A 16,578-nucleotide genomic window follows, 5' to 3' on the forward strand; every position below is an offset into this window, starting at 1 on the left:
CTGAATCTTAGCCAAGGCTTTTCATAAGGCTTGTGCAGAGCTTTGAGGCAGGTGGCTGATATCAGGTCCTCCCATTTTCTCCACTGGTAGCCAGTTTGGGCTTTAGTTCTGTTGTGGTAAAGGCAGGAAGGCAGAAATTATTTAATGTGACAACTCTTGGAAAACATTCAGTGACAGACTATGGGATTTAGGCCTATACTGAACTTTTAAAAAGCCATAAATCATTAATCCAGAGGAGTTAGCCATGTTAGTCTATAGTAGCAAAATGGAAAAGAGTCCAGTAGCACCTTTAAGACTAACCAACTTTACTGTAGCATAAGCTTTCGAGAACCAGTTCTCTTCATCAGATGCATCGAGAACTGTGGTTCTCGAAAGCTTATGCTACAGTAAAGTTGGTTAGTCTTAAAGGTGCTACTGGACTCTTTTCTATTTTACAAATCATTAAGAAGGCCTCAAAATTGAAGGGATGTGAAAATGAAATAATCTGGAGGATAAATGCTATTAGCAATAACAGTGGGCTTTTTTTCTTTCTTTCTTTTTCTTGTTCTATCAGTATTTCTCACTCACAGTGTTTCCAGGAGAAAATACGCTACTAGCTTCAGGTAGAACTTGCTACTAAATGAAGTTCAACAAAGTGATGCACCTTCCCAGCCAGAAGTGGCCCCGTTTAAGTAGGTGAGGAAAAGGTGTGCAATTCCCCCCCCCCCCCACTTCACCCTGGACAAGGGAAAGGTTGCTGGGGGCGGGCAGGTGCATTGTCTTGATACTGTTCAGCATTTTAAAAAAGTCGTTAATAAATTGATCTGTCACAAAATAGATATTCTGGTGGAATAAAAAATAAACGTTTCAACCAAGCAGCAGAAGGAACTTTTTTTTTTTAAATACTGGCCTTTGATCTACAACATATTTGTGCTGCTGCATCTTTTTCACTTCCTGAAAAATGACTCAGCAACTCCCCCCCTCCAGGAAAAGAGCACTCAGGAGAAACACATTTGGATGTCAAATTAAGTCCTTTTCAACGTCCAGATTTACTGGAGCCTTCTTCAGGCTCGCTCAAATCTTCCTTCGCAATAAAAACAGAATACCCATTCAGGAGATTTCCGCGGGATGCCAGCCGGTGCGTCACTTTAGTAGGGATTGCGGGGCAAACAAAGCGGAAGAGGCTTTGTTCCAAAACTCGGCGGCTCGGCCCACAGGAAGGCTCGTCGCTTTCAACACAACTGACTGCATCGTTTAGGATCGCGGCCGTGCGAAGCGCCATAGCCATTTACGTGGGACCCTTTGGGCTTTAAAAAAGATTTAAAAAGAACCCCCGCCCAAATTGTGCGAGAAAATTATTAAAAAGACGAAGAGCGGGCGGGACGGGGCGGGGATCGGTGGGATTGGTCCGAGGCCCGCGGTTTTAAAAATACAAGACTAAATAGGCAGCTCCCGTCGGGATGGCGGGAGGGGGGGGGGGGCTGGGAGACGAGCGGCAGGGAGAGGAGGGCGCCAGGACCGAGGGGAGGCGCGGCGACCGCCATCAGCTCGGGGCAGGGCGCTGTCAGGGCAATTAGAGCCGCACCAGGCTGCGCGGCGCGGCGCTGCTGTCAGCCTTAATCTGCGCACTGACGGGCAGCCCGAAATCCAAGCCGCAGCCCACAGGAAGCACAACCAGCGAACCCATATTGCTTTGACAGTTGCACTCATCTAGAAATAATGCAAAACGCTACTTAGATGTAGAGCCGGCGACCCGGTGCTCTAGGAAGAAAGCAATCTAATGAGGGGCCGGGCTGCAGAGCGCCTGCACACCGCCCCGCCGCCGCCACGCGCCCCGCCTACAGCTCCTCGTAGCGGATCCTCTGCGAGCGCCGCGTCGGAGCAGCTTTGCCCGAGCTGCGCTTCGCCTCCAGCGCCTCGCCGAAGAACCTGAAGATCGACGGGAAGCTCTTCCAGGAGGTCAGCTCGTGCCTTTCAGTGCCTGCAAGACAGAAAGCCAGAAAAAACAGCGCGTCACTGGCAGGCCGAGCCCAAGGAGGGGAAGGAGACGGCGGAAGCTGCTCTCCCCGTCCTCAGCAGCCACGCTGAGGGCTGGGACGGATCCAGCGCCCGCAGCCTTCGCCTCCCTGCCACGCCTACCCTGCCGCTCAAGCCCTGAGCTAAACTTGGACCCTCGCGATTCACTGTGGACCAGAAGGTAGCCCGGAACTCCGCCTGCCTCTAACCCCAACCGGAAGGGCGGCCTGTGGTTACGCCGAAGCGCTCTGCACGTACTCAAGTCGCTGCCCTCCTAAATGGGCGGGGGAGGCGAAAGGTTTTCTCTTGCTTGTTGTGTTTTAGGGTGTAATAGGCTTTCTAATCTGCATTTGTGCCTACCCTGGCAGCTCTTACCGCAGTTAGTCTCGCATTTTATACAGACAGGAGACAGGGAGAACCTCCGAAAAGGAATCCCTGAGGTTGGCAGGCCGAGTCTAGCAGGGTCAAAATTCACCCACTGAACTGAGCACTTTTCTGGAGACCCGGAAGGCAGGGCTCTTGGATCTTGTAAGATCTGTGTGAAGATATGCCTTTTTCTCCTGACAAGCTGAACTTACCAAAATCCCATGTATGCAACTACCAAAGATGCAGAACTTCAATTATCCCCAATTTTGAAAGAAGCACATCTTGAAAGGTTAGAACAAAGTCCACTAGCAGACAGGTGTATATTTGACCTCAGTTTAGGAATGTCAAACACATCTTTAAGCAGAAGTAGTCCCTTTCTCCACTCTCTCCTGTTCTAGTTGCTTAATTAAGTACATTCCCTGGGCTTAGTAGTGGGCCAGAAATCAGTGAGCACCAGAGCAGCAGTGCTATTACAGAAATATAGCTGATCCCCACCCACTGCTGCTAAGAAGACACATGCCCACCAAGTAACACAATGAAGTAGCGGTAGTTGAAGACAGAGTCTTCTGCAAACATAGTGGTTTATGCATGTGTAGTTCATACAGATATATGGATAAACACGCTACCAGTTTAAGCAGTTGTGGTACCTTTGATCTGCATTCCAAAAGGGTAGGGTAGGGGGATGTTCTGGTTTTTTCCCCCTTAGGTTCTCTCTGTGTCACATTTATTTGGATGGGGAGTCCCCAAACCCTGTCACTGCTCTACACATTCTTTTTATTAACCAAATAGCAGTATTATCTAATAATACTATCCACCACCCTAGCAACCAGGTGCCCTGAAAGAGTTCAGAGCCCTTCTGAGATAACACAATTATGCAGAGATGCTGCTGGGAAGCCTCCAGATCCCAAGCTCCTGTATGATACTTTAACATTGTTAATGATAATTCTCCACTCTGTAATAGTAGGTCATTGCTATGGTTACTCTACAATGGTGCAACACTTTGCTTTCCCCTTCAGCTATTCGCTGAGACCTGGTAACCACATTTGTTGCCTAGCAACAGTTTTGTGAGAGTATCACAATCTGGGAGTTACAACAATAAAGGACATGATGGCCCTGGCCTACCCTGAAGGAGAGCTTGCCTGACGGGTGGTTGGGTGTCTCTGGGATAGAAGAGATACAAACACAGAGACAAAATATACCCTGAACTCCCTGCTGGATTGCAGCAGTGATGTGATATCAGCACACAATTGCAAAGCTGCCCTCATGCAAAATGGGCTTTCTTAGTGCTCCCACAAAAAGATCCCCCGCCACAGGCAACCATTGCACAAAGACCCTTCTGCAGTTCATAGATCTGTTTCAGCATAGGCATGCTATTCAAATTCACTTCATGCACACATGCCTCATACCCCTTTAAACACTTAAGACAGGTCACTTGAAACAAGGATAATACACGTTTTGTAACCACCTTTTACACAAAGAGGGTATTGCAGCAAACGTCCTGGAGGCCTTCACTAAGAGCTCAAAGAATTCACTGATACACAAAGAAAATTACAGATCCTGCCTTTGCAAAGACACCTCAGCTGCCCACAGATACATATTGTGCACACATCTCTCATATCAACACATTGTGTAACATTTGGCATACAGAAATGTGAGCAGAAAGACAATCAAGTGCCCTACATGCTGTCCTTTTAAACAGTCACAACAACACATTTTTTTCTTCTGGCTTTTGATTCCATTTAAAGAGAAACCACAAATAATCAATGCTCTCCATTCACAAATCTACCTCATGTACTATTGAAGCAATCTATTCCACTCTGCATATTTACATGATAGGTAAATAAACATTTCCCACACCTTCCCCACCCCATAGCACAAGTACATTTCCCTTCTTGTTGCTATAGATCTCTTAATCACTCCTGTCCCTGTACACATTCATTTGTGAATATGGGCCTACGCGTACACTGAGTTACTTGCAGAGACAGTTAGATGCTTTATTATTCTATACATTTTCCTTTGTGAACAGGCGTCTTTCAGCAACACATGACAAGAAAATAAGCGAGAGAAGCTATGTGCTAATTGTGCTCCTCGTCTTTTCTCCTTCGGTATATAACCTACACTTTGCCTCAGGAGAGATCATACTCACACTAGCTTGTGTTACCGAGACTATGATCAACTTGTTAAGATTTCCAGCAGCAATCCTCTTACGCCACCCTCTCCAAAACCAATTCAGGCTTTTGAATCTAGAGGGACCTGATGATTCAATGGGCTAAAGCAATTTGAACTCCCTCTCTTTATTGTCTCTTACTAGTAACAGTCTTACTGATGGATGAACAATTTCCCTTGTGGTAAAATCATTTTGACGGCTTTTTACTTTCTACAGTTATGATGATCTTGTTGCTTGACTAGGATTGCTATGAAATCCTAGCATTCTCATCTTGTCAAGTATAAATGCTGGCCCTTTGTAACATTTGAGATTTTGCTCATAGATATTCACAGGCAACTGTCAAGGAAAAACTGTACTGTATTCCACGTATGAAAAGATTACATCCACCATCTGTGGACATCTCCAGTTGATCCCTTATTATGTAATTATTTCCCCAAACTGAAAGAGGTAAAAATATGAGTCTGGGGTTGTAACCAGAAGTAGGATGACGTGGACGTAGAGCCACTGTTAAGGCCATGAGCTGATTCTTGGAATATATTTAAGGGGGGCAAGGATCAAACTGAACCCTGGGTAGGAATATGATCAATAAAAAGAGATTCACATAACAGTTGCACATCATCCAAATCCAGCCCCCTTCCCCCACAGGTCCCAGCTTGAATGGAAACTAGCAGCAAGGATCCTGCTTCCCTTCAGGTTAATACCCTGCAACCAGCAGGAAACTACCCACTGCAGTCTGCTACCAACTGGAGAGGGTGAGTGCATAGCTGTTACCTCCTACCAGTTTGAGGTGGGAGGGTGCTGGTTTAGAATCCTCCATCAAGATTACCTGCATCTGAGTGGGCCCCCATGGATTCAGTGATTCCCTAGGCCTGTTTTCCACCCAGTAAAATCTACATGCAGAGTGCCCATTTTACTAGTTAGGGAGAGTGATGTAAAAATAAGGAGACATTGGATTTTGGCTGCATATTTCTAGGCATAATGATGGAACTAAAGGCAAGATCTAATTGGTATCCCAATTCCTGGACTATAGGTTTCTGTACAGAAGGGCCACGAAGCATTTGTTGGTTGAAAAAAATGTAGTAAATATCTATGATCAAAGACAGTGATTACAATTTACTGAGAGTGACTAAAAACAATTGGGAGAGGCAGTTATTAGTATTAACTCTTTGACAAGAGGTAGAATGGTTTGGAGAGAAGAAAATATGGAATATTTAGAATGAGTGAATAAAAACCGTTTTAACATTAACGCAACTCAGTAACATATAGAATAACAACCCAGCAACTTCCAGAAATAAACCAAAGAGGACTTAATCAGAGGACCACGATGTAATGAGCAAGTGTGTTAAAATCAACGGGTGGGAGAATGTTGGAGCATCCTGGAATATCCTAGAGTTATTTTTTTAAATTGTATTAGAAACATGAATAGGAAGAGTCCATGTAGTTTCACAAGTGACTGCTCCGAGACTTGAGGATAGAAAACAGCTGCTTTGGAAAAGAAAAAATTGTTTAAAAACAGCAAGTGATATTTAGACAGGTAGTTTAAAGAGGAGAGTGGGAAGAATGCATGATAGTTCCATATTCATCAAAGGTATTCCTAAGGCTTTTTAAAATGAAGGGAAAATAAGAAAGACAAAATTGATTAATTAATGAACATGATGAAATAGATTATCTAAAAGGAGTAGTACTATATACAGTTTTAATATACTAATAACAAAGAAAAGTAGTACTGACAAACAGTAAAGACCTTTTCAATATAGCTGTTGAATTAGGGAGAAAAAACAGATGAGGGAATACTTTAAAAAATTTAATATACAAATCAGCAGGTCTGGATGACAAGCATCACAGAGTCGTAAGGGAATTAGTTAATGAATTTGCTGAACTGCTGGCAATTATTTCTGAAAATTCATGTAGGATCAGGAAGGTACCAGAGCAGTGATGTGGGTGGGAGACAACTATTGTGTTACTCCAAAGAGAGAAGGAGAGGGAGAGAAAGAGAAATTACTGTGTAGTAAATTTAACTCCTGAAAAAAATAGTGCAGTCTTAAAAGGAAAAACACGCCTACACCTACAGAATAATGAGAAATTCAGGAATAAACAGAAGAAGATATGTCCATAATAATTGTATCAAACACGCTGTCTTTGACTACATTATTAAATAGATGAGCAAAGGGTAATTTGAATGGGTGATGCATGCACACTTTTCCTGGTATAAGAAAGGCTGTGCTGAAGTCACAGGTGAAGAATTGCTGCTTTTGTTAATCTAGGAAGCCAAGGAGGTTCTTTTATCTGCTTTTTGTCTTAAATCAGAGCCAGCAAGCAGTTGCTCTCAAAGCAGCATAAGATTGCCAGGGGCAGGGGCAGTATTTCCAGGACTAAAAAGTCATAGCCAGTGATCCTGATCCACAGAATGCAACATGTAGCAGGGGTTGAATCCAAGGATGTCCCTGCCTCAATGATGGTTTGATGGCACTGATCAACCTGTGTGGGGAAGTAAGGGAGTGACTGGAATCCCACACCCACTATCAGTGCTATTTGTTAGAATTGCTTCAAGGGGCAAAGCAGCACATGTGATTCTGTATACTGAATGTGTGCGTGGGGAGGGGTACTATACTCCTTTGCACTTCAGTAGTCCATTTCAGAAGTGATTTAATGATTGGTTCATGTTGGACTGTACAAGAGAATCTGACTTTTTAAATTCTTTTTTGCTCTGTAAATGTGCTAGGCCTAGTATAACATCTTACAAATATTTTCTCAGCAATCAGCAGTACTGGGAATTAGCTGCATCACAAGTGATTATCCTAAGTTTTGCTGTGCCAGCAAATAGGTTTGTACTAATTGTTGCACCAATGCAATGAAACATACTTCAAGATGGCACCACTGTCATAAGGCAGAGAAGCCAATGCCCATGTTTTGGGCCAGGAGTTGAGAAATCTATAGTGTCTGCATTGCAGTCGGTGGGAACTATATAATTAATTTCAGCAGGAATGGGATTCCACCAAAAATAAATAATTCTAAATGCTAATATAATGGGCTGGGTTACATGCATGGAATTGCCAGAAGGAACAGTATTAGTTTCATATTTTTAAACATAATATTCTGAAAACGTAAGTAAATTAATTCATTAAATTAATAAGCAAAATATATATTAAATGAAAGGCAAATATTCATACGGATGGAGAAATTATACTGAAATAAATTAGACATTAAACAGGAAACAACTAACTACAATTTGATGCCATATTTCCAGTAATGGTGATCAAAAATATATATGGAAAGTACTAATTAGCTAATCTTTTTGAAAGAATATTTTAAAATGGATATTTTCAAACTAAGGGAGAAAGAAAATCAACAGGGTTTTTTGCAGCCGGGGGAGCTAAAACTTTATTTTATTTTTTGGAGAGAAACAGCTCCTTAAACTGATATTCCCGATCTTGCAAAGTTGCAACTCCCTTTGATTCCAGGAGCGCATTTACACATGCAGTTACTAAGCTGTGCAGGTCAGAGACTCCCTCTTTGGGTGTCTACCTACTGTGCAAGACAAAAAGCCCCTTCCATGGAGTTTACAAGCTATGCAGAACAATGAGTTCTTCCTGTGGAGTGTACAAGATGCATAAAACAAAGGTTTCCCCTGCTGTGCAGAAGTAAAGCAATTTCAGTATACATCTACATCTGTAGGGAATACCTCTAGGTTGTTACATTTCGTCTTAGATGAAATGGAAGGTTAGTGGTAACCTTCCAACCAGTTTGGCAAGGTTCTGAGGAAACCAGCCATTTCAGGTGATTTCTATGACCATAATCTAAATCAGTTGCTTGCACTTTGCAAGACAAACTACTTGATGTCATTGATTTCTTGAAGAAAGTTCAGAAGGTTATCTTGGTGTTGGCACAAAGGTGGCATACATCAATGATTCTTTGTGTAACTTGACAGCTATCCAGGCAATGATCTGGTAAGAAGGGGGAATTGGTGGTTCTGAGAATATTAGTTTCTAGAGAACTGGCAGAGATTTGTGACATGAAGAAACTTACAGGCATGGATCTCCCCCCTACCCATCTCCCAATCCTTTTCATTTTGCAAAGTTTATTCTATGTTTACAAATAGTGGTCTCCTTTTCAGACTTTGTGGGGTTCACCTGTGAGCAGGCTTGTTGAGAACCCAAATAAAGTTATGTCCATAAACATTCCAGGGAAACTATTTCTGAGTTTTGATACCTGTAATATGAAAAGCCTTTAACAAGCCTTCTGATTTCAAATGTGAAGTCAATGATTGTTGTACTGCCAACTTTTAAAAATCTAAAGTTTGTCTCCCCCTTTCTATTACATTATCACTTTCCTTTTTCTAACTGAAACAGGCAAAGCTTTTAAAGTATTTTTCTATGATAATTTTTGTACTTCATAATCTTGATTGCTGTTCTGCCTTGAATTAATCCTTTGTAATATGGGTGACGGACCCTGGACACATAAGTAACCATGAGGTTGCTGTCCGTAACTTTTACCTATGTGATACATCCACCACACTCCAATAACTGCTTGGGAATCCAGGGAAGCCAGTAGCCTGGCAGTGCTGAGTTTAACATATGGCTGGATGTTACAGATGAGCACCTCTAAGTGTTTAGAGCAATCACGTACTTCGTTGATGTCTGTTTTTGCCATATAGCCGCTCCACACATTACAATTTTCATTCACATGTGCTATAGAAGCAAAAGTGGGAAAAGACATTGGCAGGGGCGGGGAACTGGACAATCACTTTCACATGAAACTCTTTTAAAATGGTGAGTAAAGTTTTAAAATATTATTTTAGCTATGCTTTATTACTTCAGTGTCTAGTAACTCTATAACACCAATACAAAGCAATCGACAGTATTAGGTAATTGCTATTTCTGTAATCTCTCCATTCCTCTCACCTGCCTCATATTCCTCCATCTTCTGCAGCACCAGAAAGAAACAGGTATCTGTTTAGAAATACATGTACCAGATGAACAAACAAGCTAACACAAAGAGAAGATCCATGCAAGCCTTCAGCTTTCAAAAGTCCTTGGAGATTAAAATTCAAAATTGGAAGCCATTGATCTTATATGTCTTATAAATGAATGGATGGGAAACATTTTTTCATTTTCATCATTGCTAATTTCTGTAATTGTATTTCATTAATAATTCATGACTCCTGAGTTAACTAATTATAAGTATCTTTTTTGTATTTTAATCGCATCTTTTATTGAATTTCAGTTTCTGACCTCCTTTTTCTTACTATTCCCTCTCACAGATTGGTTTTCTCCTCTTTTGCCCATTACAGGGTATTCTGGTCATTGGGACAATTTCATGGAAAAATTTACTTGAGGAAATCTGAAGGGTGCCCTCATTCCCCAAGTTCAGGAGAGCTTGCAAGTCAGCCTTGGTTTGAGATGGTTGAGACTCTATAGGTTTTGTGAAATTTTATAGGAGGGCTGAACAGGACATTTTGTTGTATAATAACAATTTATAATGCTCACTTTATTGTATTTTGCCCGTTGCCACTTTCTTATTCACCTGAAAGGCATGATATGGATATTTTAATAAATATAAATAATATCTTTCACAAACTGATTCTGGTTTGGAGAAAGAAAAACAATTGTAATATTTTAAAGGATATATTGTTTATATGAGCTGATATGGGCTGGGCTAGTGATATGGCTAATTTGGCTGCAGTTACTACAGTGCATAATGTGTGATCATGTAATACTGAATTAAAAGTTATTATAAAAGTTACACAATTTCTAGATTTAGTTGCAGTCTGTAGTACTGTCATCTATTTGGCTGCAGGCAGATTCTATTTTTTTCCAGAGAGTGAGAAGCACTTTGAAGGAGGGATTGTTTCTTGAAGTATGTATACACATCTCACAGTCGACTCTAATTAAAAAAGTGTTGTATATTCTATTTTTGGTTATTGCTGACTATATGGAGAGGAAAATAAAGAAATACTTTAGTTTTCTACAGTGTTGATGGTTTCTGTTCTTCAGTGCTTATTTTTATTTGTGTCCTATTATCCCAACTGGTAAAAACTAAGATATGCTTAGCTGCTCCATCTCAAGCACCAGATTACTTGTAATTAGTGTCTGAATAAAGCTAAAGTGTTTATACCTTTAAAATTGGTAGTATACCAAACAGTTCCATTTCATGTGCTAACGTATATGTAATTTTTTTAAAAAAACGATATAGCTGAGAGGAAAATACTTATTGGATATATTTCAACCCCCTCTTCCCCAAATTTTTTGTTTGAAAAACTTACCGGAACTGTTACCACCACCCTCCCAATTCTTTCCATAGCTTCAAAATCTATTTGCACAACTGTGCATCCAGCAACACATATAAGATGTGGATACATATGACAAGGCTCCAAGACTGGCTGTGCAGTACAAAACAGGCAGCCACCACATAACATTTGAAGTGGCCTTCAGCCAGACCATAACAGGTGATAACATAAACATAATAAATAGCAGCTTGGAGCACAGCTCAGCTAAGGGTTGGATCCAATAAAACCTTTTGTTTAAACAGAATGAAATACCTGAATTCTTTTAAAACAAAACCTGCTATTTGTCAAAGGTTCTGTCCAGGTTGCTGAACATAGATGTGCTAAGACTGAATGACTATGCAATAGGCCTTTAAGTCTAATGGGGGTGGCATAGACCTGATCCAGGCTTACTGGAATCTCCAAGTGATATCTCAAAAACCAGTGGAGCTGCATGATGTTGTGCTCATGTGGATACACTGTTTGTGTGGCCCAGATAATTCATACATGGCTGTATGGAGACATTTGAGCCATGTATGTAGAGGCAATTGCGGAAGCACCAGTGCATACAAATGGTGCCTCTGCATGAGTTCTGCCTCTCTGAAGATCAGGAGCTTGTGTACTTCCAGGAAGCTTCCTTGGGGGGCACCAGTAAGTGTCTTGTAGGGTATGATAAAGTCACATTGTTTGGGACAAGCTCAAAAAGAGGCCACTGGATATCTTCCATTTTACAGACTTCTTAGGAACTTCGTGGGTGAGTTTTCTCTTCTGTAGAATCCATAGTCCTGTAGCCATAGCCATTTAATTCACTTAAGGTTGTTCAATGAAAAGCAAAAAGGCCCAGAACCAATATGGGATTTTGAAAGTGGTCATTTATTTCTAGGTTTTTAAAGATACATTTGCAATTCAATTCTAAAACCTTCAGTAGCTATATGATTTTATGCACAATCATCTTGAAGAAGTGCATTGTGGCTTTAAAGGTTTGAAGATCAGGAGTTAACACAGCTATGATCTTTAAAATACTGATTCTTGAGAAATAGGCCTAAATTACAGGGCCAAATGTATGGTTAGAATTAGATATCTCTACAACATAATTTCAGTAATTAGCAGTATTTATAATTTAATTTTGTTACTGCTATGACTAAAGGGCAGATCTTCAGATCCATAAAATATCTATATAACCTATGAAGAGAGACAGTTGTATCTTCCCCTGAAACTTTTATGAGGAGTTGATATTATTTTATATAAATTAAAAAAAAACAATTCGATAAAAGGATTAGAGCTAAGATCCAAGTTCAACATGCTTTAGTCACGTACAGTGCCATCCTAAACAGAGTTATTTCTAATTCCATTGAAGTTACCTGGCTTATAATGGCGTAATTCAGTTTAGGAGTACATGGTTAGGGGCACACACACAAAAAGAGAATTTCAGCAGGTGCTGCTTCTTCTATCAAGACAGTACTATAACAGGAGAAATGGCAACTGACTCTTTTGCAGATACTAAAGGCACAGAAAATCTAGTGATAATCTGACTTTAGTCTCATTATCTTGTTTTAAAGCCATTCTGTCTCCAGACACAGTGTTTATTTTTATAAGCATTTTATAGTATAATCAAAACCTTGTTATTTTTAAAATCAAATTAAACAACTGGTGTTCTAAGTTCATATTAGGTATAGACAGACCAGAAAGTATTTCATTTGCAAAGTTCACCAGTCAAATGAAATTATGTATAGTACCAGAGTCTGCTAATATCTGAGCCCAGCCACTGCTTGAGACATGGGGAGGAGGGGAAACGGGATGACACTCACAGCAGCAAAGACAATGGCATAGAATGGCAGCTGCTGCACAAAAGGAACATTAGAAAAGATATTTTGAAATCCTACATTGTATGTCAACGGGGAATTTCTTATAAAGACAAATGCAATGATGAAAACTAAGGTCATAAATAATTGGCTGATCAAGGACAGCCTTGAGAAACACATGTGAAAATAAATGTCTTGCTTTTCTTACATGGCTGGATTTGAATTTTGAAGGAGGATATTCCTTGAAGATAAGTGAAATTGTTAACAAAGAAGGGTGCTCTCTGTGCAGTTACGAGGACAATTCTGTGGCCTTCATAACAGAGAGGGTTAAGGGTGTGTGTGTGTGTGTGTCTATATATATATATATATATATATATATATATATATGGGATATATTTAAAAGACAAACAGTGCAATCCTAAGAAGAGTTACCTTATGAAATCAATGAGTTTAGACTGCGGTAACTCTGTTTAGAATACTTGATGTGTCTACTCTGTACACATTTATAAGCAATCTACCTGCTCGTGTTTCCTCTCAGTTTCTTTGATGACGTACACAGCACACAGAGCAAGATACCATGTTTGTCTCATGTTCCTCCCTTGCGTTATCACATAAGGCTGAAACATGGAGATTTCCAGTATATCTTTACATTCCCAGATGCAGCAAAAATAAGGCAGCTGTGGTAATTCTTGTTCCTTCCTCTCCTGCTTCTATCATCTACCCTTTCCCTGGCCTGCTAGGCAGCATTTAGGATCTCACTCATTATGACAGGTATGTGTGGGAGGCTGGAATAGGGTTGCCAGCTCCAAGTTGGGAAATTCCTGGAGATCTGGAAGGTGAAACCTGGAGAAAGTGGGGTTTGGGGAGGGAAAGGACCTTGGCATAGCATAATTCAATAGAGTCTACCCCCCAAAGTAGCCATTTTCTCCAGGTGAACTGATCTCTGTGGCCTGGAGACCAATTGTAATTCCGGGAGATCTCCAGCCACTACCTGGAGGCTGGCAACCCTAGGCTGGAATGACAGAATAAGGGAAGAAGCCAGGAGAGGAGAAAAACCTTTTTTTAAGCACCCCAAATCCTGAGAAGGACTAGTCTGCATTTTTTAGGCCCACAAAACTCTGCAGAGAAGATCAAAATATAAGTAACAGTTTCAACTATGGGAAAGTCCTTAGACTGAACCACTCACTATCAGGTCCCTCTTAACATTTTGTTCATATAGTCTGATATGCCCTCAAATTTTGTCAAAAAATTAGTTTATGATCTGTCAAATTCATGGATTTTATATTCCCATTGAAGCAAATAGTCTTTGATGACCAGTTCTCATAAGGGCTAAAAAGCATTTTTCTGGTAGTCTACCATCCTATTCATCCTTGAAATAGTATATCACGGCTGCCAAACCCCATTTCAGCAGGAACAAACCCTATTTTCACCCAGACAAAAGCTGTGGGATTTCTTGATTATTTGGGGGGACTTCCAAAAGTTGCCTTTCATGTAGAAGCAATGGCTCCCAGACTCACCTGCGGGGTTGGTTTGCGGGCGATGCAGGGGAGGTGAGCAGGGAGATGGCATGGTGGCTGCCTTGTAGTAAGGGGTGGGGGAATGACCAGGGGTGCACACCCAGGACATCCGGCGTGAGCCCCTGGTCTGGAGGCTTGTTCCCGCCCCTCAACACTTGGCCTGTGCAAACTCACAAAATATTGTAGCATTCCTTCTGTAAACAAAATTTTGTAAGTTTGTCATGAGTGCCCTTTCCCCTATTCAGTTCTATGACTCTACAACAGAACTACTTGCTTACTGTAACGCCCTGGACAGATGTAGAAAGTGGGATAGCTTCCCAGAGTTTCTCTCTCCAGAAGACCCATTTTAACTATTGTATCTGATACATTCCTACAGCCATTATGAGATTTCAGGCAATTCACACTTGACTACACTACTTCTGTGATATGAAATCTTCCTTTAGAAATGGAAACATCAAGTTAGCTCTTGTACATCCTCACAAATTGGTACACATTATCTACAAAATATATTCATCCCAGCTATATAGTTCTGCTTTTCTAGCTAGGACAGGATTTTTCCACCAAAGAAATTTATACTGATGCAATTAATATTGACCTTCTGTTTATCAGAGCCATGGTATTTGCTAATGAATATTACTGGAAATGGCAGATGATGGTAATCTAGTATATTATTTTATGTACTGTGGACATTGTTATGGGTGAAGTACACCAACAATGCAATCATAAATTTAATAATCTCTACTTTGAGAGCTTTATGGATGAGTGTCTCGTAAGAACATTGCTTCTCTTAATGTACAGCCTTTTGAGATATATAATTTATAGCCAATCTGAAGCAGAAAAATTTCCCCCCATAACTTACAGAAACCAATACAACTGTGCCTATTATAATCCAAAAAGCACAGATTGAGCAAAATCTACATGAAATTACAACTCTGCAAATTAATCAGTAGTTTACATGAAAAATACAAAATCTGTACTGTAGAATCATACAGAAAAGAACTGTTTCTAAAACTCTGCATCCTGTAGCTAGATGACAGAGTTATTATATATGGGTTTTTTGTCTCATGGATTAACACTTCTGGGTGGTAGAACGTGTTATTGGACTTGAATCTTTCTCATCCTTCTAGATTCTAATTTACAATATATCATGAAATTTTCATGCAATAATTTTATGTCTGTAGCTTGAAACATATTTTTAAAACCCTTTTAGATGTGAATTGCATCAAATTGAGCTAAACATGGAAATTAGCACATGTGGCTGAAAGCATTCATTGTATTAATTGATAATCCATTCATTAATCACAATTTTAAAATGAGGATTATTTAACTGAAGCTGTACTTTGTGAAAGTGTTTTTTGTTCTGATGACATTGTCATACACAATCTGTTTGCATCTCTGAAGTCAAACAATGTGTTCAAGCTTGTTTTCTAAATGGCAAATTCTTATCATTCAAAGGAAACTAATATTTTGATTGCATATTAGCAGCTGGGTATTTTATTTCAGATTTGATGAAAAGTCTAAAAAGGTGACTGAATTTGATCATTTTCTGGCAGTTTCAGATTGGAGCATATAAAATGCAAATAACTAGAAAGCTCTGCAAGAAAGCATCATTTGGAGTATTAGTGCACAATACACCATGATAACTGATGGAATGACCACCATTGTGGTGGGTCTGTTTCCCCTTCTAGTGGAAACATGCATCCCAGACATGAAACCTGTGAATCAGGACACAAGGAATATAAATTGATGAACGAACAATAATTACTATAAAACAATAATAATTATCCCATTCATTTTCAGATGAGTCTAGCCCCCAGTTCTAGCCAGGATTTTCCAGGTTATTTCTGACCTCTGTTCCCCAAGTATGGATAGCTTAGCAGGACTTTCCCTCTTATCATGATTCAAACAAATCCCATTCATGAACTTACTTTACAGTTGAGTTGACTTACCCTTGTCATATCTGTGTTTCATATATGTCATCACTGTATCAATGTGACTTATATCATGGTATAGTCCAGTCTCATCAGTTCTTGGAAAGCTAAGAAGGTCAGTACTTGAATGGAAAGAACTTGCAGAGGAAGGCATTGGCAAACTACCACTGCTTCTTACTTGCCCTGAAAACCCCTTGCTGGGGTCACCATAACTCAGTTGTGACTTGAAAGCCCATCATATGCACACACATTCATAGCACTGAACGTGGAGCTTACAATTTCTACTGGTGGAGCAGAAGATTTAATAACCGGGATTATGTTGGAAGCCAATCAAACTCTTAAAATCTCCTCTTCTTCCAGTAGAGTTTTTAGTAATAGGTGCATTTTTTGAGTCTGCCGAGCACACCAACACTTTTGTTTTTGGTCAACTGCATGACTGTTACTAGGATCTTAAAGAAGTCTAACCCTTTTTTCTGTATACCTGGGGAAATCCCCTGAATATGCAGACCTTGGCCGTTTCCACACGGGCAAAAATTCC

At 40.3% G+C, this 16,578-nt stretch overlaps 1 protein-coding gene across 6 annotated transcripts in view; it reads right to left on the minus strand.

Annotated features, from left to right (window-relative positions):
- Nucleotides 1-404: 404 nt before the first annotated feature.
- FAM172A (family with sequence similarity 172 member A) overlaps nt 405-16,578 on the minus strand; it is a 553,070-nt gene continuing 536,896 nt past the window's right edge. For 5 of the 6 annotated variants that reach the window (XM_054986299.1, XM_054986296.1, XM_054986298.1 and 2 more), the window contains one exon: nt 405-1,960. In XM_054986299.1, the coding sequence (XP_054842274.1) occupies nt 1,818-1,960 (143 nt within the window). In that variant the 3' untranslated portion in view covers nt 405-1,817. The remainder of the gene's footprint in view (nt 1,961-16,578) is intronic. The other variant, XM_054986302.1, reaches the window with a different exon arrangement.

The sequence above is a fragment of the Eublepharis macularius genome, chromosome 8 (genome assembly GCF_028583425.1).
Source record: "Eublepharis macularius isolate TG4126 chromosome 8, MPM_Emac_v1.0, whole genome shotgun sequence".
NCBI lineage: Eukaryota > Metazoa > Chordata > Lepidosauria > Squamata > Eublepharidae > Eublepharis > Eublepharis macularius.